This window comes from Lepidochelys kempii, chromosome 10 (genome assembly GCF_965140265.1).
Source record: "Lepidochelys kempii isolate rLepKem1 chromosome 10, rLepKem1.hap2, whole genome shotgun sequence".
NCBI lineage: Eukaryota > Metazoa > Chordata > Testudines > Cheloniidae > Lepidochelys > Lepidochelys kempii.
Genome location: NC_133265.1, coordinates 84,477,751 through 84,501,383, shown reverse-complemented (window position 1 = coordinate 84,501,383; position 23,633 = coordinate 84,477,751). Strand labels below are relative to the sequence as shown.

At 51.5% G+C, this 23,633-nt stretch overlaps 1 protein-coding gene across 3 annotated transcripts in view; it reads right to left on the bottom strand.

The window, feature by feature from the left end:
• Positions 1-23,633, bottom strand: part of ZNF710 (zinc finger protein 710) — a 50,996-nt gene that overhangs the window by 4,218 nt on the left and 23,145 nt on the right. The window contains exons 2-5 of one of the 3 annotated variants that reach the window (XM_073304576.1): positions 14,929-15,160; positions 11,040-11,137; positions 1,746-3,220; positions 393-584 (exon numbers count right to left, since the gene is read on the bottom strand). In XM_073304576.1, coding sequence (XP_073160677.1) covers positions 393-584; positions 1,746-3,194 — 1,641 coding nt within the window. In that variant the 5' untranslated portion in view covers positions 3,195-3,220; positions 11,040-11,137; positions 14,929-15,160. The remainder of the gene's footprint in view (positions 1-392; positions 585-1,745; positions 3,221-11,039; positions 11,138-14,928; positions 15,161-23,633) is intronic. The other 2 variants (XM_073304575.1, XM_073304577.1) reach the window with 2 other exon arrangements.

Below are 23,633 nucleotides of genomic sequence, written 5' to 3'. Positions count from 1 at the left end.
TCCCTGTCCTTTCCACACAAACCTGAACTAGCCGCTCACATTACGTCTCATCACTCCACCCCCCACCCCCCTTCTGGCGCTGGGCTGGTGAGGCTGGGTGTGCATTTTAGTGCTCGTGAAAGCGAGGGGCTCAACACAGGTACATGGAGCTCAAACTCCCTGCCCAGCTTTGCCGACAGGCCCCAGTACTAAGCTGCGGCCCCTGCTATTTCCGCCTTGGCTCTCCAGAGCGGAGAGTGCAAGCCAGGCTGAACTGTGTGGTGCTGCGGATGTGGGGGCACTGGTGACCTTAGTCCAGGCTGGCTGGTGCCCTGCAGAGGTGAAGCATGGGCGTGTCAGCCCCAATGAAGGAGCTGCCCCCCAGAAGGGTTTTGGAGGCTCCTAGCGGGTACCTTGCATTTGAATGGCTTCACTGGCGAGTGCACAATCATATGGGTCTTGAGGGTCTGCTTCTGCACAAAGGTCTTGAAGCAGATGTGACACTGGTACGGACGGACGCTGGTGTGTATGAGCATGTGCCGCTTCATGTTGGCCTGCAGGGTGAACTCACGCCCGCACACCTCACACTTGAATTCCTTCACACCCTGCAAGGGTCACAGAAAAGAATGCCACACAACTTGGCTCTGAATTGGAGCGTGCACATTTAGTGGGGACCAGCTCAAAGGACTGCGGGGGGGCCCCACCTCCTCGTCCACTGAACAGGAGGCTCCCTGCATGGAGCACACCACCACCTCCTCGGGCCAGCGCAGACACGTTCAGCGGCATGTCTGTCTCCCCCGGTAACCGGGGGGCCCGTGGGGGAAATCTAAGGACTTGCCTCTGCTCCGGAGATAAACTGCTGTACAGGACACCGAGCATATGGAACAAAGCCTCAGTGCAACCAACTTGTCTGCACCACCCTCGAAATCTTTCCTGCTTCCTTCCCTGTCTTCTGCATAAACAGACACAGGGATCCCCCCAAAGCATACCCACCTTCCCTGCGAGCTGAGCCCAAGGGCTGGAGAGCCTATGTGGGGAATCCTTCTGCCCACGCCCCCTTTTACTCCTGGCTCCCCCGCAGCGGAGCAAGAAGTGCCTCTGGGGGCACATTCGGCACCTCCTTTGGCAGGAGAGTAAGAACCATTCCCTTTGGGCCTGGGCTGCAGGTGCCCCAGCTGGCTGGAAGCTCCTGTTCCATTGCAGTGGACATGCATGGCCGGGGGAAGAAAGCAGACTGCTCAGCCCTGCCTGAGCCCCATGGGCAGACCCAGCGCCCTCTGGGGAAGGGGCATGGTGAATGAGGGGGCAGACTGGTCTCTAAGACGAACACCAGGAGCGTTGCATTCTGCTTTGCACGCTGTCTGAGCTGGGAGAATTGCTCCCCCTAAGAGGCAGAAAACACTCCAGTCTCAGCCTCTGGGCCAAGGTCAGAGCGACAGAGTAGCTGGCCAGCCCCACAGCACCCATATTGCACTGTTCCTGCCCCACAAGCAGGGAAGGCCGATCCAAGAGCCCCCCCTAGGAGGGAAGGGCGGTCACACAGGCCCCTGGGAACTCAGACTGGGCATGATAATGTCCTTTTATCCTACCAACAAATGAGTAATTAGTGCAAACCAAGGCCAGCTCTAATGGCTAGATCCCTGCCTGAGCCCGACCCCCAATGGGGACAGTGAGTGCTCTAAGGAAGGGAAATCGTTCCCTCCCCCGGCCCCCGCACACTGCTCTCCGGGGCAGGGAAAGCCCTTGGGCTCAGCGGCTGCTTGCACCTTGTGCGTGAGCGAGTGCTGCTTGAGGTGGTGGATCTGGCTGAACTCCATGCCGCACTCGGTGCAGACGAAGGGCCGGACGTTCTGGTGCTTCAGCATGTGGTTCTGCAGCTGGCTGCGGTAGGGGAAGGACTTGCTGCACTCCAGGCACTGGTAGAGCGTGGGCCCCTGGTGCGTGGAGAGGTGGCGCTTGAGCTGTGTCAGCGTGGAGAAGTCCAGCCCACACTCCACGCACACGTGGCAGCGCCCGTTCTCGTGCTTCCCCTCGTGGGCCCTCAGCTCGCTGGGGTAGGCGAAGCCCCGGCCACAGAAGTGGCAGCTGTACGGCTTGGTGTCGCTGTGCAGCAGCATGTGCCTCTTCAGGTGGCTGGTCTGCGTGAAGGCTTTGCCGCACACCCCGCACTTGTGCGGCCGCGTGCCCTGGTGCGTCAGGAGGTGCGTCTGCAGGTGGCTCGGCTGCTTGAAGAGCTTGCCGCAGTGCGGGCAGGAGTGGGGCTTGATGCCGTTGTGGCCCAGGATGTGCGTCACCAGGTTGTACTTGGAGGTGTAGGATTTCTCACACATGCGGCATTGCCAGCGCTTCTGGCGGTCCCCCGCCTCCACCAGGTAGGAGTCGTCGATCTGCACGTTGATGTCCAGCCGGTCCAGCTGGGCCTTTTTGTTGCGTTCTGTGTGGACTCCAGCCGCGTCTGCGTCAAAATCTGCTGGCTCCTGCCACGTAAAGCCCTGCTCGCTCTTCCCCTGCTCCGACGATTCTGGCACGGGTGCCTCCAGAGATGCAGCATTCGCCTCGAGGCTGCACTCGCTCCCGAGGGCCTCCGGCCCCGTGCTTGCTGGGGCCCCGCCCATGCTGGCCTCAGCGTAACTGACCTGGATGGGGTCCGGACAGCTGTGCTCGTAACTCCCCAGGCCCTCGGTCTGCTGCACGTGTCTGCGCAGACGCCGGGGCTTCCTGCTGAAAGCACTGAGGTCAATCATCTTCACGGCACTGCTCTGCACCGGCTTCTCACAGCCGGACTCCTCGAGGCTGGGCGGGTGGCTGCTCGGCATCTCCTCCTTGCTGTCGCCAGGGACAGACACTTCGTACACCACCTCCTCGCCCGCACTCGCAGGGTTTTCATACTTGACCTTGGGCACCAGCCTCACCGGGGGCCGCTTCCTCCTGCGGGTATGTTTTTCAAATGGAGTCTCTGCCTCCAGCCCCTCCTCCTCTGGTGCCTCAGCTGGGACACTGCCTTCCTTCTCCAGCCGGTAAGCGCTTTCCGGATCCTCGGGTTCCACCGTGGCAGTGTCTGCAAGTTCATTTCCTAGCCCTGGAAAGAAGCCTCCGGGGCTGATGGTCGCGCCAAAGAGCTCGTTCTCGGACACCAAGCCCAAGACAGCGGCCTGTGCCAGGGAGAGCACCACCACTGCATCTGTCTGAGTTCCAGAGTCGGTGAAGCGTTCCATCTCACCCCACGGCTAGGCTGTCATCGCTGCAGGAATGAGAGAGAAGGGCTCGTTAGCCTTTGTCAGGGCTGCATCCCACCCCACGAGCCCAGGCAGGGACCCAGTCTGCTGTCATTGGGGGTGGCAGCACTGAGGTGCTGGCTAGCAGCCACGCCCTGATCACTGCTCTGGGACGACGGCTTCGCTAACAAGTGGAGACCAACATTATCAAGAGTGACCACTGATTCTGGGTGCCCAACTTGGAACACCTGGGCCTGATGTTCAGAGGTGCTGAGCGCTCCACTCCAGATGAAACCCCTGGGAACTGTGGCGCTGAGCCCCTCGGAAACATCAAACTCTGCGTTAAGATGTAGACCCAAGAGGGAGCAGTCCCTGGGACAAGCGGAGTCCTTGGGGTCTCTCTCGCACTCCAGTGCCACCTTTCATTCATGTTCTGTGCCAGCTCAGCCAGATGTAGCTGTCTGAGTGCTGGGTTTCCAGTGGTGGGGTGGGAGAGGAATTCTGAACCAAGCCATCATCTGAGATGCTGTAAAACCTCAGCTTCCCCAAATCCCTGTAAACCCCCCCGGGCAGGTTTCAAGGAAGGGTCAAGAAAGCTAAACGTGCGAACAGTTTATGAGCTGCCTGAAGTTCCTTTCTCTCACAAGGCAGGGCGAGGGGAACATAACACTGCAAGGGCCGGGGAGCCAAAGGGACTCGGCCCAAACCCTCTTCGGGGGAAGCACTGGGAAGTGCCCCAGTGTACCTGGTGTTCTAGACTGACCAGGCCCAAGCAGAACGTACTAGGGGGATTTTCTGTTTAGGTTCCCCTGCATGTTCCTCCCCTGGGGGCCCGAGGGGCTGGTGAAGAAGGGCAGGCTCAGCCAAGCGCTGCGCCGCATTCCCAGGCGGGACACTCCGTACAGGAGCCAAGCCAGCCTAGGATGCTGCTGCCTCTTGCTCAGCGGCAGATGAAGTCTCTGCTCTCTAGCTTTTCAGCCTCTGTTTCCTTGCAGCCCACTCCACCTCCAGGCTGGGGGAATCCCCTTTCCCTTTGCCCTTCATTAACTGCCCCTCTCCCTTGGTCCAGAGTTTCCCCAGCAATGAGTGTGCCTTGTTTTAAGGGAAGTTCACTTGTTGATATTTTATCTGGTTTCCTTCCCCTCGGCTGCACATCCAGGGCCTGTGCTGGCTGCAGATTGATAAACTACTGAACAGAAGACAAAGAGAGGGTCATAGAGCTAATTACAATAACCAGAAGTTCTTCTGAAATTAGTAAAATAAAGACAGGGTACTTCTAAGGGTACGAGTGGCTGAGATACAGCAAGGCAGCACCCAGTGGGCCACAAAGTCACCACGCTTGAAAGCATCCAAACTCACATGGCCCCTGTACTGAAGTGTCTGATCTCTCCCCAAGTAGGTATGCTCCCAACGCCCCTGCAGGCAGGGCAGGGCTGTGAGCCGCATCATACAGAGGGAACCTCTGAGGCCCAGAGACACTAAGCTCACACAGGGTATCTGTGGCAAGGCCTGGCACTGAACCCAGATCTTCTGAGCCCTTATCCATGCCCTGACCTCCTGACTTCCTGGGAAAGAACTGGCCCAGGGGCTCTCTGAATCGCCCGGGGGGATTTGTAATGAATCTGGGAACACTGGGCAAGGTCAAATGGCTGCCATGGCTAATGGCAGGCCAGCCGGCCAGCGTCCATTCTGAGCACACTCACGGAAAGGCGGATATGGAGGGCAGTCAAACAATTACATCATGGCAGGATAATTCATGCCAGTCCCCAGGGTTTTACTGGGAAACAGGGTCTCAAACTACCATTTTTGAGGAGGTTACAGTTTGGGTGATAAAAGGGGCATTGCTGACATAACATACATCAGCTTGGTCCCACCCGATAAAAAATTCTCTCTAAAAATTTAAATATTGGAGGTTTTTAGTGGGGCCCTGTGAGGATCCGCTCCCAGATCAGCGCCAGTCTGTGTCTTTATCCGAGAGATGGAAGAAATTCTACAGTTACTGCAGGTCAGACCTGCAGAGGACATAAAAATGAGTGAGTGGTAAACGAGGACAGTGGCAGGCCAGTTATCCAAGCTGACCTGGATTGCTTGGTAAATGGGGCTCATTTGAGCAAACTGCATTTTAACACAGTCACTCAAATTCATACGTCTCAGCCCAAAGACGAGAGGTCATGCTTACAAGGTGGGAGGCCGTAGCTTGGAATGCAGGGACAGCGAGAAGGAGAGAGGAGTAACGGGAGATAACCAAGTGAACACGAGCGCTCAAGGCAATGCTGCAGCTAAGAGGGCAAACCCGGTACTTGGATGCTTGAATATGCAGAGGAATATTAAGGAAGAGCAGGAAGATGGTGTTACCTCTGCCTGCAAGTTAGTGAGCCCATCACTAGATACAGGCTCCAGTTCTGGCATTCACACTTGGGGAGGGCTCAGAAGAGAGTGACGAGAACAGTCTGAGGTCTGGAAACCTTCCATACAGTGAGAGAGAAGAAACTCAGCCTCGTGTATCCCAGAAAAGGCTAAGAGGTGCCTTGCTCAGGATCTTTAATGCCTATGTAGGGAGGAGATTTCTGATAGCAGAGGGCTCTTTAATCAAGCAGGAAAAGGCAGAACAAAATCCCATGGCTGGGAGCTGAAACTGGACAAACTCAGACTAGAAATAAGGTGCTGCTTTTTAAGCAGTGAGAGGAATTAGCCACTGGAGCCACTTCCCTAAGGACCTGGTGGATTCTCCAGCTCAAAGGCTTTAAATCCAGACTGATGCCTTTCTAAAGCAGTGCTCTCGCTCAGCCAGGAGCGATGGGCTCAGTGCAGAAACTACGGGATTCTGGGTGTGGTGCTATGCAGAAGTCACACGAGAGGAGTCTCTTTCCAAAGAGCCCCAGGGAACACAGCAGCATTCTACAAGTACAGTCCCAAGTCTGCCAGAGATACAGCCCAGTCTCAAGTTCACCTTGCTAGAGGCCACAGCCCCGAATGGGACACTACTTAGGGCCCGATCCTGTTCCCACTGCAGCCTAGGAGCAGAAGCAGGGTGCATCTCTTTTCCTGCTGGACACTGCCGTTGCTTGTGCTGTTCCGTGACCACTAGAGAGAAGCATGGAACCCAGCTCCACAGCCAGGGAGGAGGAGGAAGTGTTCGGAGCAGGAGAGAGGCTCACAACTGGACCAACCCACTCAGGATGGGATTTACGCTTTTTAGCTTCAAGTGCTTCCATCTTCTTTCATTGCCCCCCCGACGTATTTGTTCCTCTTTTCTTCCCAACGTTTAACTAAAAACCACCACTCAGGAATTCAGCTGCCTTCAAACTAATACAGAAGGTTCAACAGACTGTCTAAAAAGTACATTTTGACTATCCAGGGGACCGCCTGTGTGCTTAGAGGGCCATGGTCCCAGAGCTCTCTCTAAACTAGCTTCTGAGTCGAACACGAAGCACCTCTCCTCCCTGCGTCGGGTCCAGGGCCTGTGCATGTATGATCAGAACCCACCGAGGACTGAAGCTCCTCAGAGAGCTTTCATGAACCCAGGACCCAAGGTCATGCCATCGGAGACGTACGTGCTCTGCTAGTCTCTGGAGCAGCTGTGAGGCCGGTAAATTTGGACCAAGGAAAGTAAGCTGCAGATGAATGTCACCAGAGACAGCAAAGAAAGAGTTTTATGGAAGTTTGACAGCAAATGGCACTAGTTATCCAGCACCCTTGCTTTGCTTACATACACTTCATCATCAGAATGGGGACAGGAACCTTCTTCAAGCAGTCAGCCATACACAGCACTTACCAGCTGAACACACCAAAGGAAGCCGCTAGCTAATAATTTCATGACTGCCATATGCAAGCCCAGGAACCTGGGATAGCGAAATACAGGGACTCTGCTGCAGGGGGAAGATGTGGGACAGGTGAGACACCTTTGGGGGTGTTCGGCCTTGAATTCAGATTCGTTACCATTCCGCAGCAGCATTCCTTAGGGATTCAGGCTGCAGGTGATGGTGACTGAGAAGTAGTTAAAGAGGGAGAATGCCAAACAAAGCAAGGGAGATCCCAGGGAGAGGAGGAGACAGCTAGAGACAGAAAGCCAGCCAGCAAGGGAGGCCAACCCCATCAGGTAGGCTGGGAAACAGACATGTCAGACACTCAATCAACCCCCTCTTCTGCTCAGAGCGGTTGTAACCCCCAACTGGCCCAATATATAAAGCAGCACGAATACAAGCACCTGCACAGCTCCCCTAAACCTTCCTCATCCGAGTCTTGAGAAACCGGTCCCCTGCCCTACGGCATGCCTGGTTCTTCGAGACGTGTCACCCACATGTGCCCCAGGTTTCCGAGACCAGCATCTTCTTGTGTAGCAGTGTCCCTTGGGCCTCTGCCTGCACCCCAGGTGCCCTCCAGCACCCCATAACTGAAGGTTAAGGGGCCAGGTGGCTGCAACTACTCCTCAGTAGGATCCAGATTGGCAAGGCCTCTGCAGCAGGAGAAGGAACCCAAGTGGACACATCTCAGCCAACCCATTACCACAGGGCAAGTAACTGGTCTTTGAGTGATTGTCCACACATATCCCACCTCTAGTGACTCACATGCAGGGACCCATTTCCTGCAGGGGGTGCGGGGCATCTGCTGGACTAATGACTGTGGGGCAGTGCTGCCAAAGCGACTGTCAGATTTGGAGCCCCCTCCCAAGGAAGATGGGGTCTGGCGTGCGGGAAGCCACAAATAAGCCTCGAGGCTCCTGGCTATGGTTAGGTGGCAGGAGACTGCAGCTTTCCACCTGAGGTGGGTGACCGGAGTCTGGTGCGCTCTGAGAGGCAAGCGGGTAGTTGAGGATAGCAGTGAGTGGGGCTTCAGAAAGGGGAGAAGCCATTTCTCCACAGCTCAGCTACAGAACCTCTTCCACTGCGCGGCAAAGGTGAGCTTACTGGAGTCCTTCCAGCTGTGAGCTGGAAACGGGGTCTGGGTGTAGGGCCAGGCCTTTTGCCTCAGGCTGCAAGAGTCTGCCTGGCGGGAGGCCATGTGGACTGGTTCACGAGGTTGAAGTACCAAAACTGCCTGGGCCACGCTGTGGCTGCCAGAATCACCAGGGACGGGTCTGGTTTGATCTTCCCATGGAGTCTCGGTACCAGGGGAACAGCGGGGCGGGTGTATATGCACCTCAGGCCCCATGGAATGAGAAAGGGGTCTGATGGAGAGCAGGACCGACTGCCCTGACAGAGCAGAACCTGCGCCACTCCTCAGTCAGGTGGGATGTGCTGCAGGGTTACAGCGGGGTGTCATGGAGAACGGATCCTAGCGTGACTTGGTGGTGCTGGCTAAGGTGCTTTGCTAGGGTGTTCTGCAGATTGAGGAAGTGAAGAGCTACTCCTGAGCCTTGGTGAGTCGCCTCCTGACACAATGGTGGCACGGGAGCCCCCCGTGCATGTTGCTATAGCACATCACGGTGTTGGCAGTGAGTTCTTGTCCTGTGGCACACTGAAGAACTGGCAGAAAGCCTACACATGCCAGCTGAAGGGCCCTCAGTCCTGGAACACTTCTGTGGGGTTTGCTTCCTGGAAAGGCCTGAGCTCCTTGCCTTCCAATGTGTGCAGCCATGCCCGCCTGGCACTTGGCAAACACCCCGGGGTCATGGAGAGGCCGAGGAGAAGCACTCTGTATTGGCAGAGAGACTTTCCCACGAAAAATCTGAGGGGTGCATCACAATATGGAAGTATGCACCCTGTAAGTTGAGAGCTTGGATCCAGTCTTGAGGATCCAGCCTAGGAATTACAGATGCCAGTTTCACCTTCCTGAAGCCGAATTGACAAACTTGTTGTGTTGAAGATGCAGGATGGGGCACCCCCCACTCTTCTTCTGAGCCAAGAAACTGTGAGAGTAGAACCCCGAGCCCAGGACCTCTATGGGCACTTCTTCCACTGCTGCAAGTTGCAGTAGGGAGTCCACTGCCTTCCTGAACAGGATCTTATGAGATGGTTCCCAAGGGGGAAGGGAAGCACTTGGACTCGGAAAAGTAACGCTTCTCTGTGCTCTCCAGGACCCATCAAGTTGTCACCTACCACCCCACGGCGTATCAAAGAATTACCACCCATACTCAATGGGGACCCCACTCAAAGAAATCTTTCTTGAATCCCCTCTTCTGGCCTTCAAACAACTCCCCCAAAACTCTCCAAGCTCCTCATCAGAAGCCAGCTCCCCACAGACCAGGACTCACCAACTCAAAGCAGCACCAGACCCTGCCAGAACAGATGCAAAACCTGCAGACACAGCTCCACTGCTGATGATCAGCATCACCCACGACACACCTTTCGAGATCCCTGGTCCTACACATGCCCATCACAACACAGGGTGTATCCCATCTAGGGCACTAAATGCCACAGGAACAAATGTGTGGGTGAAATCAGACAACACAATGCTCTTCAATGAGCTCTCACTGAAAAAATGACAAAAGAAACCCTGTCACCTGTGGGTGAACACTTTTCACAAAGCAGTCACTGTTTCACTTGTCTGTCCTCACTCTCAAAGGAAACCTGCACCAACACCTGGTAAAATATGAGCCAGGGAGCTTAAATTCATAACTTTGCTAGACACTAAAAATCATGGACTGAACAGAACCATGATTTATGGCTTATAACAATCTATAACCCAATTAATTGTCTCCACCTACCACCCTGCAGCTTTCTCCCCCTCCCCCCCATGACTGGAGGGGTGTTAACAGGCCATTTCACCTAGAATGGCTCCTTGAAATGTGTTAACTACTTATGCTAAACAATCTGTTCCTCCTTTTATTTAGCTGGGACATTGAGAACCTTTCTCAGACCTGAGGAAGAGTGCTGTGTAGCCTGAAAGCTTGTGTCTCTCACTAACAGGAGTTGGTCCAATAACAGATATTACCTCTTCCCTAGTCTCTCTAGTTTCATGCAGCTGCGGACTAGGAGACGCTGCTGCAGGTGTGTGGAGGGGCGTCTTCCAAGGTGGGACAGCACAACAGCACCCCGGCATTCGCTGCACCTGTTAGAATTGGCATGTGCTTCTAAGCATGTAGCCAACCTGTCCGAAGTATTAGGTATTTTCTAAGCAAGGAGACAGTGCCCAACAGAAGGGGGTGCTGTTCCACCAAGCTAGACCCGGACACAAGAATACAAGCAAATCCTCAGTGCAGTGCCATCCCAAAGCCGTGCAGAAGGAAGGATGTGATCGTCCCCCACAAGCAATAGTGAGTCACAGGGTCCATTCTGGAGCCATACCAGCACTGGCAGGCAAGATCAAGGAAACAAACTTCTGAGGGAGAGGTGCAGGAAATGGGATGCATGGGGGGGGGGGGGCTCCCACTGGGGACAAATCAGGAGAGGGACTTTAAACAACCAAACCATTTTGTTTAAGCTGGGGAGAGGTTCTAGCCAAACTGAGCCAGACTCGAGAGTGGCTGGGAGCTACAGAGGCAGGTCCAAGGTCTGTCCCAGCCCAGGGCAGGAAGCCGCACAGCAGCACCGCCCGTAGGGCCAGCACGGCTCTGGAGTGCAGCAGCAGTGCAAAACCCACTTCCTCCCAACACATTCAGCTCACACACTGTGAGCCCACCCACTTGTTCCTTAGAACCAGGGAGGCCGAGCTGAACCTCACTCCAGCGCGGAGACAGCTTTGTTAACATTTGGGGAAATGACTGACCCCTTACCAAGTTCTGCTGCTCCGACTCAGGAAGCCTCGTGGGCCTGTGCCCTGATTTACAGATAGGACCTTCTCTCCTCACAGTGCACCACAGCAACGGGGCTACATCTGGAGGGAGCAGCCTTTGGATGCACCCTAGCATGTGCACATCTGCAGCTCAGGGTCCCTGCAAAAGGTTAAACAGAGCTTCAAACATACCTGGTCAGTCTCTAGACTAAGGCTGGCTACTGCGCTCTCCAAAGGACAGCTGGGCACTTCTACACATCAGTCAGAATCCCTCCAGAGCTCCTGTTCCTCTAGGATGTGAGAGAGGAAAGAATGAAATGCAGAGCTGGCGAGCTAGAGGACACAAAGCAAGCCCAGAGCAAGGATTCACCAAGCCTCCTGTACGAGTGCTTCTACCAAAGGCAATATGTGACCAGAGCTAGGTCAGCCTTTCCTCATGTTCAGTGTTTGGTGAGGAGGGAACGTCTTACACAGATGTAGCTGCCTGGGAAGAATTTAAAGTCTTACCCTGGGGTGGGGGAGGGTGGCCAGTGCAGAGAAAAGAAAGCCAGACAAAAACAGAGAGAAAGAAAGAAAGAAGAGACAGAGAAGGAGGGGCAGGGAGAGAGTGGAGACAGAGAAACAAAGAGAGGAGAGGGAGGATGGGAGAGAGGAGAGAGAAAGAGAGAAAAGGGGGATGGGGAGCGATGGAAGGAGGAAGGAGAGAGATGGGGGAGGGGGAAGGCAGACAGCGAGGAGAGAAGGAATGAGAAGCAAGCAGCTGGAAAGCAGGAACCGTGGTGTATGCAGTACGTTACTGTCCCCCAAGGCTTCTTGGCCAGGGTCTGCTCTGACTGGCCCTGGGGTAAATCCAGAGTAATGCCTCCAAAACGTGAAGGAAGTTCCTGCAGACCCACAAGGCAAAATCCGGCCTCTAGGCCCCAGGGAGTGAAGGGTGGCCATTCTCTGACCCGCCAGTGCCCACTCCCTCCCCCAGCGCTAGCTGTTCATAGGACTCCAGACTAGGTCACATCAGCAAGATCCCTCCAGCTGGACAGAGCAAAGCTTAACTTCTCTTTCAACCATCCCCAGTGTCCCCTAGCAGACGGCTCGGACACTGCAGCTACCATGGGGTCACAGCCCTTGGGCCTGGCACAACGGTGATGCTACCAGCTCCAGATCTCAGGGCATCGAAGTGCTGGTGGCTCCCAGCGCAGCACGGCCTGGGCCCTACAGCACCTGGGCCAGTTCAGCTGCTGCTCCAGAGCATAGAGCATCAGGGCACCTGAGCGATGCAGACATAGGGAAAGTCAACTGGAGATTGCCAGAAATCCACCTTTCCTTCCCCACTCCCACGCTTTCTTCACCAGCTCTGCAAGCCGCACCCATCTGATCACTTAGGCAGCTGAACTTCATGGTTCATGTTACTCGTGGACCCCCAAGGAAACCTTCTCGCTCCCCACATCAGCCAATTGCCCTGCCATTCAAGGAGGGCCAGACACACTTGGAAGCCACCAGTCCTTCTCTCTATTCAGCCAAAGGAATCAAAGGCAGCAAGACACCTGCTTCCCACGAGAGTGCGTGACCCCCTCAGCACCGACTGACACTTGCCAGGCAAGGGAGAGAAAGACCAGGGACTGAACACAGGTCCCCAGCACAATGGCGTCACCTTTTAGGCCACCCAGCTACTTTAGGACTGATCTCTGTATTGTAGATACTCCATCTTCTCCTGTCCGAGTGGCGTTTCCAAAGCCATGATCCTTAAAGTTTGGAAACGACTGCATATCAAACATCAGATCATCATTGTCACATGTGCATTTCCTTGGTTCTAGCTCAGCTTGATGTTTCACTCAGCAGATTACACCCTTATGCCCCACAGACACATCGGCCATCAAGTAAAAACCACCATCACAACCCATACCTCCAGCCAATCTTGCTAAGAGGCGACAGAATCCAGCTCCCCTCCTCCCACCCATTAATCTATTTGTCAATCATCACAGAACTCCCTCCTAGCATGCACCACGGGAGGCAGGGTCTCCAGACACCTTTGCCAGAAGTTGAGAGCAGAGACTGGGATTGCAGTGACAAGAAGTCCAAAACCGAGGCATTTCCTGGGAGGAAATGGATCTAGATAACTGGCCTTAAGAAGCTAGTCTATATAATTCTCAATGAAAGTGATGGGGCTAAAAGCAGGCACTAGGTTCCCCTTTGCAGGGCCTGAGACCAGCAGGGGTGGGGAGCCAGAGTTCTCTTCCCTGGACTTTGCAAGAAGGAATTTGAAATGATTTTGAAAGGGGAAAACCAATTCCCTGTGATAATCTGGTATTATTGTCTGGAGTACAATTGAAATCCTGATCCGAGGTGTAGTGGACCAACCCACTTCCTCGCTACACGAGTGTCTCCAGCCTTGGCCGGGATCAACACGAATGGAGGAATCAGGCCCTTTTCAATGCACACAAGGGAGAGATTCCTGCCAACCTGGTGATGATCATGGACACGCTTTTCCCAGCAGCACCTTTAAACTGACTCCAGCCATTACACCCTATTCAGCATCCCATTGCTCCTGGTGCCACTGAGAGAGTGCTAGCGTGCATAGGAAGGGTTATGCAAAGCGACACATTCAGAACTGGGACAGCCCTAGAGAATAGAGGGCAGGGAACAATCCTGCACCATTCTCCAGGGCTGGGGGAAGAAGGAGGGAGTATGAACTACAGGGGACCCAGCAGGTTCTCTCTCTCTCTCCAGTCCTATGGGAGCAATCCTTTCCCTCTGTGGCTGTAGGGGCTCAGAGGCAGAGGCACGGAGACAGCCCAAAGACAGGAGGAGGAGAGCGAATGACATACGCACTCGTGCTTCTGATAACAGGACAAATGACTAACAAAACCCTTCAGCACAGAACAATTTGGGATTCCTACCTCCTGACGCTGTCAGGACATGGCTCCGCAAGACGTGCAGAACTGACTCAAAACCCTTGCTTGTGTATGCATAAATCAGTCCTTTGGACTTTTCTATGACACCCATCTAAGCCCCCACCCGCAAGGTGACAGGTGAGGGAGCAGAGCAAGACAACTCCAGTGTTAGCCACTCGGACAAGGGAAGCAACCTGCAGAGAGGTTTTCTATGCACACTTCAGAGGGAGAAATGGAGAATCAGACAAACGTCGTGGTTTCTCTTCCTCACTTTTAGTTTCCTTTTTGTGCAACCTTCTCGATTGTGCCCCAGACGGAAGCCTGGGAATGGCTCTTTTCAGCAGACTGACCATTCATCTTATGTGGTGGCAAAGTGCTGGGTCAGTACAGCAGCCTTTCAGCTGCAGAGATTGGACTCCAAACCTTCCTTAGCACCACGTACGAATGTGGTTGGTGCTCCAGTCACAGCACAAAGCTGCTAAAACAGGCCTACTCAGAAATGGCCCCCAACTGAAGCAGTCGAGATTTCAGGCCAGGCTCCGAGAGGACCACTGACAGAGCCAGGTGGGAGCTCAGCTCTGAACTGCACGAATGCTGGTCAGAACAGGGGAGTGTCAGCTGGGATTCTGCATCGCACTGTGTCTTGCCCAGCGCTTCCATGGATTAAGCCGAGCTCTAGCCAGTGAGGTCAGCCTGTTTAAAAAGGAAACTAATGAGTCCTAAAAGGGATCTCTACTTAGAAAGCCCCAAACTGAGCTCTTTATGTTCTTCTCCCCCCGGCACCTTTCCCCAACCCCCTTCTATTCAGGGCTTGAATCTCAGCTTCACCGATTCCTGGTCTCTCCAGCCCACACATCCAGGCTGTGCCTGAGCCATGCTGCTCTCTCCAAGACCTGGCCTTTCCTTGCGATCCACACAAATGAAACTCTGGTCTAGGCCCTCATCAGCTTGCATCTCAACTATGCCAACCTTCTCCTCTGGCCTGGACACAGGGGTCGAGCTCCCCTTTGCACCCATTCAGAATGCTGCTGCAAAAAATCGTCTTCCTGCCTTGTTGCTGCAGGCATGTTGCACCCCCATCCCCACCACTCGCTGGTAACCCCCTCCTCTTCACCCCTCCCCCTGCCTTCAGCTGACCCTCCTTCTCCCGATCACTGGTACAGCACAGGGAGGAAATTTGCTCCAATACTAACCTTTGTGGCAGCGCAGCTCCCAGGCTGCTCTTCCATCAGTTCAGATACAGTAGTTCTTTCACTATGCCACACATGTGGATCCTTGGATGGATCTTTTATGGTGCTACACCAAAAACTTTAAACATTCACATGCTTCCCCAGTCTTCCTGGTCATCAGCCACTTACTTATCGAGAGACTTCCCCATTCCACTCTGGGTAACATTTCTTGTATCAGAGGAGCAGCCGTGTTAGTCTGTATCCGCAAAAAGAAAAGGAGGACTTGTGGCACCTTAGAGTGGCATGCATCCGATGAAGTGAGCTGTAGCTCACAAAAGCTTCTGCTCAAATAAATTTGTTAGAGTACTTGTGGCACCTTAGAGACTGTTTCTTGTATCGTATTCCCTACAGCTGAAGCTACACTTACATGTCTGGAAGGTGCCTGCATCTTCTCTAGAATCCAGGAGTGTGCGTTTCACTGTCCTCTCATCAGGATCTCCTTGGTTTCCAAAGAGTTTCTGAATGTACTGGCTGAAGGCACTCTATTTCTTTGTCTCTTACTTCGCAATCCTGGGGCAGACGCTATTGGGGCCTGCAGACGTTCTCATTTCCGGTTCTCGTGTGGCTATTTACTTGGGTCTTTCTTCTCCCTCTTCTGGGAAATAGCCTGTGCCCGGAGTTGTGACATCTCTTCCCTGCTCTTCTTTGTAAAGATTGATTGCTAAAAATTAAATGTTTCCTCAATGTGCCTTTTGTGTTTAAAATGCCCCTTCTCAGTCATCTCCTTAAATATCTCCTTTCTGATCTCCTGTTCACTACACATTTGCATGGTTTCTTATGTAGATTTTTTTTGGTTCCCATTTTATTTTTAATCACTCTGTTTACCAGTTCTCACCTGTTCCTGGAATCTGATGTCTCCATTTCTTTCATGTACTTTTTAAATTTTATTATTACACACACGCCTCTTTATAACCTCAGGTGTATTCCTTGCTAGAAGCCAGCACACACATTCTGTGCTGGAGAGAGATTCGTTTATCTCTGGACACTTCCCATTTCCCCCCCCCCTCCATTGTTCTGACAGTTTTACCTAGCCCTTCCTCTCATCTGAAATCCTGTCCCACCCAGCTTGCAGTCCCAGGCAACTGCTCTGCCAGCCCCAGGTTGGCAGTTAAATCACTTGTGTTCCAGAGCAGCCTTAGTCAACGCAGTGAAAGTTTGGAGCTGAGTTCTACAAAAGTCCACCACTGGCTTTAGATCCCTGAGTTTCAAAAGCGTCGAGCTCCCACCATTACAGCTGAAGTCAATGGCAGCACCTATGGGAAAAAGCCCTTGAGGATCTCAAGGTGAGCACCCCAAAAATGAAGGCATTAAAGGGAGTGGCTACTTTCTGAAAAATTTGACCCAACTCTGTCTGTGGTATAGAGAGGTTTGGCCTGAACCTTACTGCATTTGACCAGTGGGATTGGGTAAGGGAAGGATGTGTGTAAGAAATTCTTCCTTATCAAGTTTATAAATCAAGGCTCATCTGCCTGATTGCATCATCTAGTGCGCCTACTCTTGGTTGATCTCTCAATGTTACTCAACAGGTCCTTGTTTTCCTCTAGCCCCTATTTCCTTAAACGGATTCCCCCTTGATATAGTAGCCTGTGAGAGTCCACACAGTTGAGCTGCTCTCTCCTTTACGCTCTGCATTGGCCAGAACGCCCTTTGAAGGATTGTTAATCTAAATATTGCAATACAATTAAGTTACACATGTGCATCTGATGAAGTGGGTTCTAGCCCACGAAAGCTTATGCCTAAATAAATTGCTTAGTCTCTAAGGTGCCACAAGGACTCCACCTGTGCTTAAGTACTTAGGTAAATTGGGGCCAGAATGAATGCTTTGCCTAGGATGTCTCTCTATCTTGTTTCAGAATCTTCCTATAAATCAGCCCAAATAAAACTCTAGCAGGGATACAGAGACTGTTGGAATGTAGAGGGAATACAAAGACGGAGCGAGTGTGGCTACTTGAAACAGACCAATGAAGCAGCATGGACTAGCTGTTCCAGACATTACACAGGCCTATCAAGCCAACCAATTCAAAGCAATGGGGTGCTCTCGAACATGGGGGCTTGTCCTCACCAGACGCACTACCGTGGTGCTGCGGCATGGAGGCCATTGCGCTGATGTAGCGCATCTGGTGGAGACGCGCAACGTTGAGGGAAGAGAAGAGCGCTCTCCCGTCGACGTAACGACGCCACCACCACCGGAGGCGCAAGCGACGTTGGCGGGAGAGCGTCTCCCACCCAGGGCGCAATGCAGACACCGCTCTAAGTCGACGTAACTTACGTCGCTCAGGAGGGGTGGGTTTTTTCACACCCCAAGTGACAGAGTTACATCGACTTTAGCAACGGGGAGACAAGCCCTGAATCTTCACTGCGCAAGAAAGTGATAACGCGAGTACAGCAGTTTTTACTGCAAGATGCCTTCCAGAAATGGGTACCCACCCTCTGGCAAAAGCTCTTCTCTGCCTTAGGGACAGAACAAGAGAGAATCCTTTTCCCTGACCAGTGATCCCTACCCATTGTAAATAAACCAGACTGTGACCTACACTAGGAGCTGGTGTTTTAAAGAATGGAAGAGGAAGGGAATTTGTATAGTTGGCCAGTTGCTTATCAAATAATTTGTGGGGTTTTTTTTGTTTTTTTAAAAGAACCAAATTTAATTGGCCCAGCGTCTCCAAATTAGGCATTATGTATTTCAACTTTTTCGGTAACTGTTTTGTAGAGAAAGTTAACCTTAATAAAATCAATTGCTTCTGGATAAGGAAACAAAACTAACTTCAGCCTTTGGCAAAATTTCCTGACAAGGGAAGAGCTGGATGACATTATGATAAAAAGAAAAGGAGTACTTGTGACACCTTAGAGACTAACCAATTTATTTGAGCATGAGCTTTCGTGAGCTACATGCATCCGATGAAGTGAGCTGTAGCTCATGAAAGCTCATGCTCCAATAAATTGGTTAGTCTCTAAGGTGCCACAAGTCCTCCTTTTCTTTTTGCGAATACAGACTAACACGGCTGCTCCTCTGAAACCTGTCATTATGATAAAAGGATCTGGAAGGTGAGTTACCAACCACAACTGCAGTATGAAGAGGACACCAGATACTGCTTCAGTGGCACCTTACACAGCAAGATTAAAAATATACACAGGTTGCGTAGGGATAGATGTTGGGGAAAGAGGTGATTTTATGTCCGCATGGCTGTCACGCTCAGCTGGTAAATACTGCGATGTAAACCAGACCATGAATGATCTTTTGGCAATTCTGGCAGGGATCCCTAGCAGAAATGGTTACACGCCAAAGAGCGAATAGCTGGTCTTTTCATAGTCACTAGACTATTCATAACCTCACCCTGCAAAAGAAAACGCTTATCCAAAACTAGAGGAATGGTTCCAAGAAATACGGAAGGCAGAAAATGGACAAACAGATACTTGGTTAGCTTCCCCTGCCCCCCCCCCCAGACAACACACTTACGTGCAAAAAAGGCTGCATTTGACAGGTTTTTTAATGTTAATAAGTTTACTCATTAACAGACCAAAGCAAGCCCACTGAAGACCTAATTGTCTAGGCTTTTTTTTTTTTTTTTAAATGTGCAGAAACAATTCCTGGTGATTTCAGGAGGTTCATCCTCTAATACCCTGCCCACAGAACAACGTAACGATCAGCAAAGCACAATGTTTCTCTAAACAAAACAAAAAAAGTGAAAAGCTCAGTTTTGAAACCATAACCATTGCATTTCAAATGTGTATATGGGAATGATTTGTAAGCCTGCTTTTGCATCCTACACAGATAGTTGTTTTTTTTAAAAAAAACTGTTCTTGTTCACTTTCCTATTTATCTAAGGGCACAAGTTCACACCAGGTCCTCAAACTCAAGGATAGATGGTTCCTTCTGCTCTGTGTTTTGATAATTCGGATTTTCCTTTACTGCTTGTATGTGTTTTTCATACATCTTCTTAGATAGCAGACCTGATTAGGCAATGAGTTCTGATAAATCTGTATTCTTTATTTATTTATGGCAGGCATCATCACAGTATTCCAAGTTCTTTTTCTTAGAGTGTGAGCAAGTGCTCAGTGTTGGGAAGAGGTGCTGTATCCGTAGTTTTTGAGCTATGCAGGATTCTGACAAGAGGCAGTAATTCTAGCGAGTGGGAGCTGTGAGACAGCAGGGGAGCAGCTTGCTTTCTGCCTTTGTCTCCAATTCTTAAAGCAGAGTTGTTCTCAGGGACCTGGGAATTGGTACTAGATGAAGATTCCTGAAAGAAGAAATTATCCTGCGTGCTGCTTAGCAATCTCTGTCCCATAACTGGTGTATGTCTACAATTAAAACATGCCCAGACTCTGCCCAACCACTGATTTTTAATTGGGAATCTGACCTGCAAGCCCCAGACACACACTACTGCTCAACGGCAGGGCAATGCTGGTGTCAAAACAGGATTCTGTTGTGGGAATAAGGAGCAACAGAACGAGCAATTTCAAGCCATAACGGCTTCATTGCTCCAGATCAGGGCAAGGCCCATCAGTGAGGCACAAGGGAGGGACGGGGAGGAGAAAGCTTTTATTGCCCCTCCAGTCTCCAGACTTGCGCACACACTCAGTGGAAAGTTGCATTCCAACCTAGGGGCTGCAGCAGTGTCTCTGGGCATGCTGACACTGCCAAGAGAAACCTACAGTGCTGAGTCGCACACTGATTTGGGCTTGCGGGGCTAGGGCGGAGGGCTAAAACATGCAGGCATCCTACTTGGGTGTAACCTGGGGAGGGTCTCAGAGCTTGGGCTCCAGCCCAAGTGGAAATATCTACATGGCTATTTTTATCCCTGCAGCCCAAACCCTGTGAGCCCATGTCAATTGATCTAGGCTCTAAGACTTGGTGCCACGGGTTTCTCTCTGCAGTGTAGAGATACCCCAGGAAGCTAGGTCATTTGCTTTAGCTTGCCTGTTACCATGAAATAAAATTGCACATGTGGCAGTCTGGCTAGCTCACAGATTCCTACAGTGGAGAGACCACAGCTTAGACAGATAGCAAAGACGCAAAATTCCCTTGCCACAGCTGTACTGTAACCAGTCGTCTGTTTCCATCTCTACTAGATTCTTCATCTTCCCCTGCCCCAGTAACAAAACCTTCACTTCTAAGGAAAAGATTCACGTTCAGCTCAATTTTATTGTTTATAAGCTGAAACGTGCCTGCAGACAATCATCTGGAAAAGACACACATGGCACCTCCCTTTCACCCCGAATTCTGAGCTCTCTTCCTTTCACACTCCTGTGCTTTACCGAATCTGGCCCCAATGTAGCATCCAGTTTCCAAAGAAAGCCTTCTTGGACCGGATGAGAAGTGTTTCAGCCGATGGAAATTCAGCTTGTGAGGGGTCAGTGTATGAGGGGTAGCAGAAGCCAAAGTAATTTCCCTCCAAGGGAATGGAATAGTGATCCAAAATACTCTTGTGGCATCCCAGGGAAAAATATTCAAGTTTCTTTTTGCTAGTTGACCCAGAACTTCCCCCTCATTTCCCTTTACTGTTCAGAATTCACTCACCCTCCTTTACCAAACATTCATTGTCTTTACATTTTTTGTTCCCCCACCCCCAGTATCTTCCATCCTTGTCTCCTCTCTATTTCTCTCTTGCTCTCTCATTCTTTCTGTTTCCCTAGCAACACCTCTCTCAGCTCTGTGGATCTGTTCCGTCTCACTCTCTTATCTTTCTTTTTTCTCTTTCATCTATCTCCTAATCTCCTCCTCTATTCCAAACCTCTCTGTCCTTTGCTTGCTTTCTCTCTCGCTTTTCATCTCTTCCAGTGTCCCCTCTCTGTCTCTGGCTTACAATTATCTGAACCTCACTTAAAAACCCCCTCCAGAAAACATAGAAACTAACTTCATTAGCCACTGTGCTACCAATTCAGCTCCAACCCTTCTTGCAGGCCATCTGCACCGTCCAGACCCCCTACAGATGTCAGGATCTGATTGGTCTTAAACCCAAACATGCACCCTGCCTGCCTAAAGTACCAGACATCCATCTTCAGGTTCGCAGGCATGCCCTTTATTCCCACACCCTCAAGGAAGCAAAAGGGAAAAGAGAATTTCCAGTTCACTTATTGCTACTATGAGAAGTCCAGGATCCAATAAACAAGTATAAATATCTAAACGAGTCATTTATTGCTCCATATCCTTCTAGTCTAGATACATGGTAAAGGGCCTTCACTTTGCCTTACTTTCACCACATAAAGCAGGCTTGCAAACACACCTCTACTTTACCAGACCCTCCCTCACAGAAAAAAAAACAAACAAACAAAAAACACTTCCTCCCCTGGCCCCCCTGGTTAATCTCAACCTCATGCAGTATAGGCACCTAATCAGCAAGCCCCCGCCCTGGACCACGCTGCAAGGTGGGGGTTCTATTCCAAAGGGTGCGTGTGTCCCAAGCCATTCCTGAATTTCCATTTGTATCTAAAGGAATCCAAAACCAGGGAAAACAAAGTTTGGGGGTGGGGGGGGAAGAGACGGGACGGACACAAATGCCATATGAAAACAAATACAGAACTCAGAGTAGCAGCCGTGTTAGTCTGCATCCGCAAAAAGAAAAGGAGGACTTGTGGCACCTTAGAGACTAACAAATTTATTTGAGCATAAGCTTTCATGAGCTACAGCCCACTTCAGCAGATGCATGATGAAAGCTTATGCTCAAATAAATTTGTTAGTCTCTAAGTCCTCCTTTTCTTTCTTCAGGAAGTGGAGAAGCTGTGAGAGGGGCTGGGTCTGACTCAGCACTGCATAATCACTCTCAGTTGACCAGCATTGTCTAAGCCAGGGGTGGGCAAACTTTTTGGCCTGAGGGCCACATCTGGATATGGAAATTGTATGGTGGGCCACGAATGTCACAAAATTAACAATTCAGAGATATTCAAATAAAGATACATTTTAGTGGAAATAAACATTAAACCTTACTTACGATTATAAAATATACCATCATAACAAAGTATTACAATAATTAAACCAAAAACTTACCTCCTTTCCACGCCCTCTTTGATTAATGTGAACAGTGTAGCTGGCACTCCCTGGCCAGCTCCTCTTTGTTTTATCCTCAAAAATGGAAAATTAACCCTACTAAAACAGCAGAGTCAGCGAAGCCAACAAGTTGCAGGCTCGTGGGCTTGCAAGCTCGAGGCTCTTATGGCATGTTTGGGTTGTGCAGGTGCAGTAACACGTGTGCCCTCACCCAGGTCCCACCTGAACGTGTGGGAGCGTCAGGCAGGCAGAGCGGGGCAAGCCCCTGACCCCGCTCCCGGGGGGCCGGATGCGGCCCGTAGGTTGCCCACCCTAAGCTGTACAGCAGCCACGCCATTAGAACAGTTCATTACCACATGCGTCATCCGCAGAAGGTGAAATGGCTCCACCCTGTGCTGTTGTGCAAAGATGGCGCCAACTCAAACCCTGCCAACTCAAATCCTTCCCCAGCCAATGATCTGCCTCCGCCCAGGGCTGCCCCAGCCTCCTCTCATCCACACGTGGGAGACAGCCCACCCAAATACTACAAGATTTCTTCAAAGGCTTCCCTACTTATCAACCACATGGACGGGACCGGTATGCTGGTAACTAGCACGTTACTATGGGGCACCATGCTGATCCTCCCTGCTCAACCCAACAGACTCCTCCATCAGTTCAGCTTTTCCTGTTTTCTCTCACCCACAGGTACTTGGGATCCCAAAAGCAACCACCACGGAAACACCAACCTTTGCTCATGGTTACTGTTCTGAAGAACACCCTCGCTTGGCAACCCCTGGCAGAGTGTTTGGGAACCGTCACAGGCCTCGTTGCGGGCTTGCTTGATGACTCTGGGTAGTTGTGCTGCTTGGTAGAAACAAATCCGCTCCTTGACCTTCTACAGCCTGGATCGGCCATGGTCAGCCTTCCTCCCACCCCAGTTCTGCTGCAAGTGAAAACTGCAACTACTAGGAGCTTGCACCTAATCTGGACAACGGCAGGTAAGATACAGGATGAGGTTTGTGCCCAGCTAATGCACAGACTAGGTCGTGCACTGTCCTATTGGCTAAACAGAACCCATACTCTGGGCCTACCATTACTTCAAGCCCTGCTTAAAGCAAAAGCATCAACAGCTGGGAAGTGAGCTCTCTCCACCCGGGAGCGTGTGATGAGCACTGTACCGCACCACTGCTCAGGAACTGCACTGCAGGGATGAAAGTCAAGAGATGGCAATGGAGATGGTCTTGAGATTTAAAAAACTTAGTCAATATTGATGGTGTTCTGCCAGAACGCATCTAATGAAGTGTTACTAAATGGTGACCGACTTGTCCCAGGTACTCAAGTCTCTTACTTTCAAATCTAGAGGGACAAGGTGGGTGAGGTTGTATCTTTTATGGGACCAACATCTGTTGGGGAGAGAGAGAGAGACACACACATGAGCTTCTGAGCCACACAGAGCTCTCCTTCAGGTGTCTCTAACATCCTGGGACCACCACGGCTACAGCAACACTGTCTATTTAAATCTAGGGCGTTCCACTGCTGCCCTTCCGACGTGCATGATGCCCCTTGCTCAGTGTTACCCCGCTAGACCATGGTCACCCAACCAAGCTGTGGCAATCCCCTCATTCTAAAGCCTAGTGTCTGTCAGACCAAACAGTCTGTGCCTTTCCAGATCAGATGGACCGTGTCAGAGGGGGAGGAGCTAGTAAGC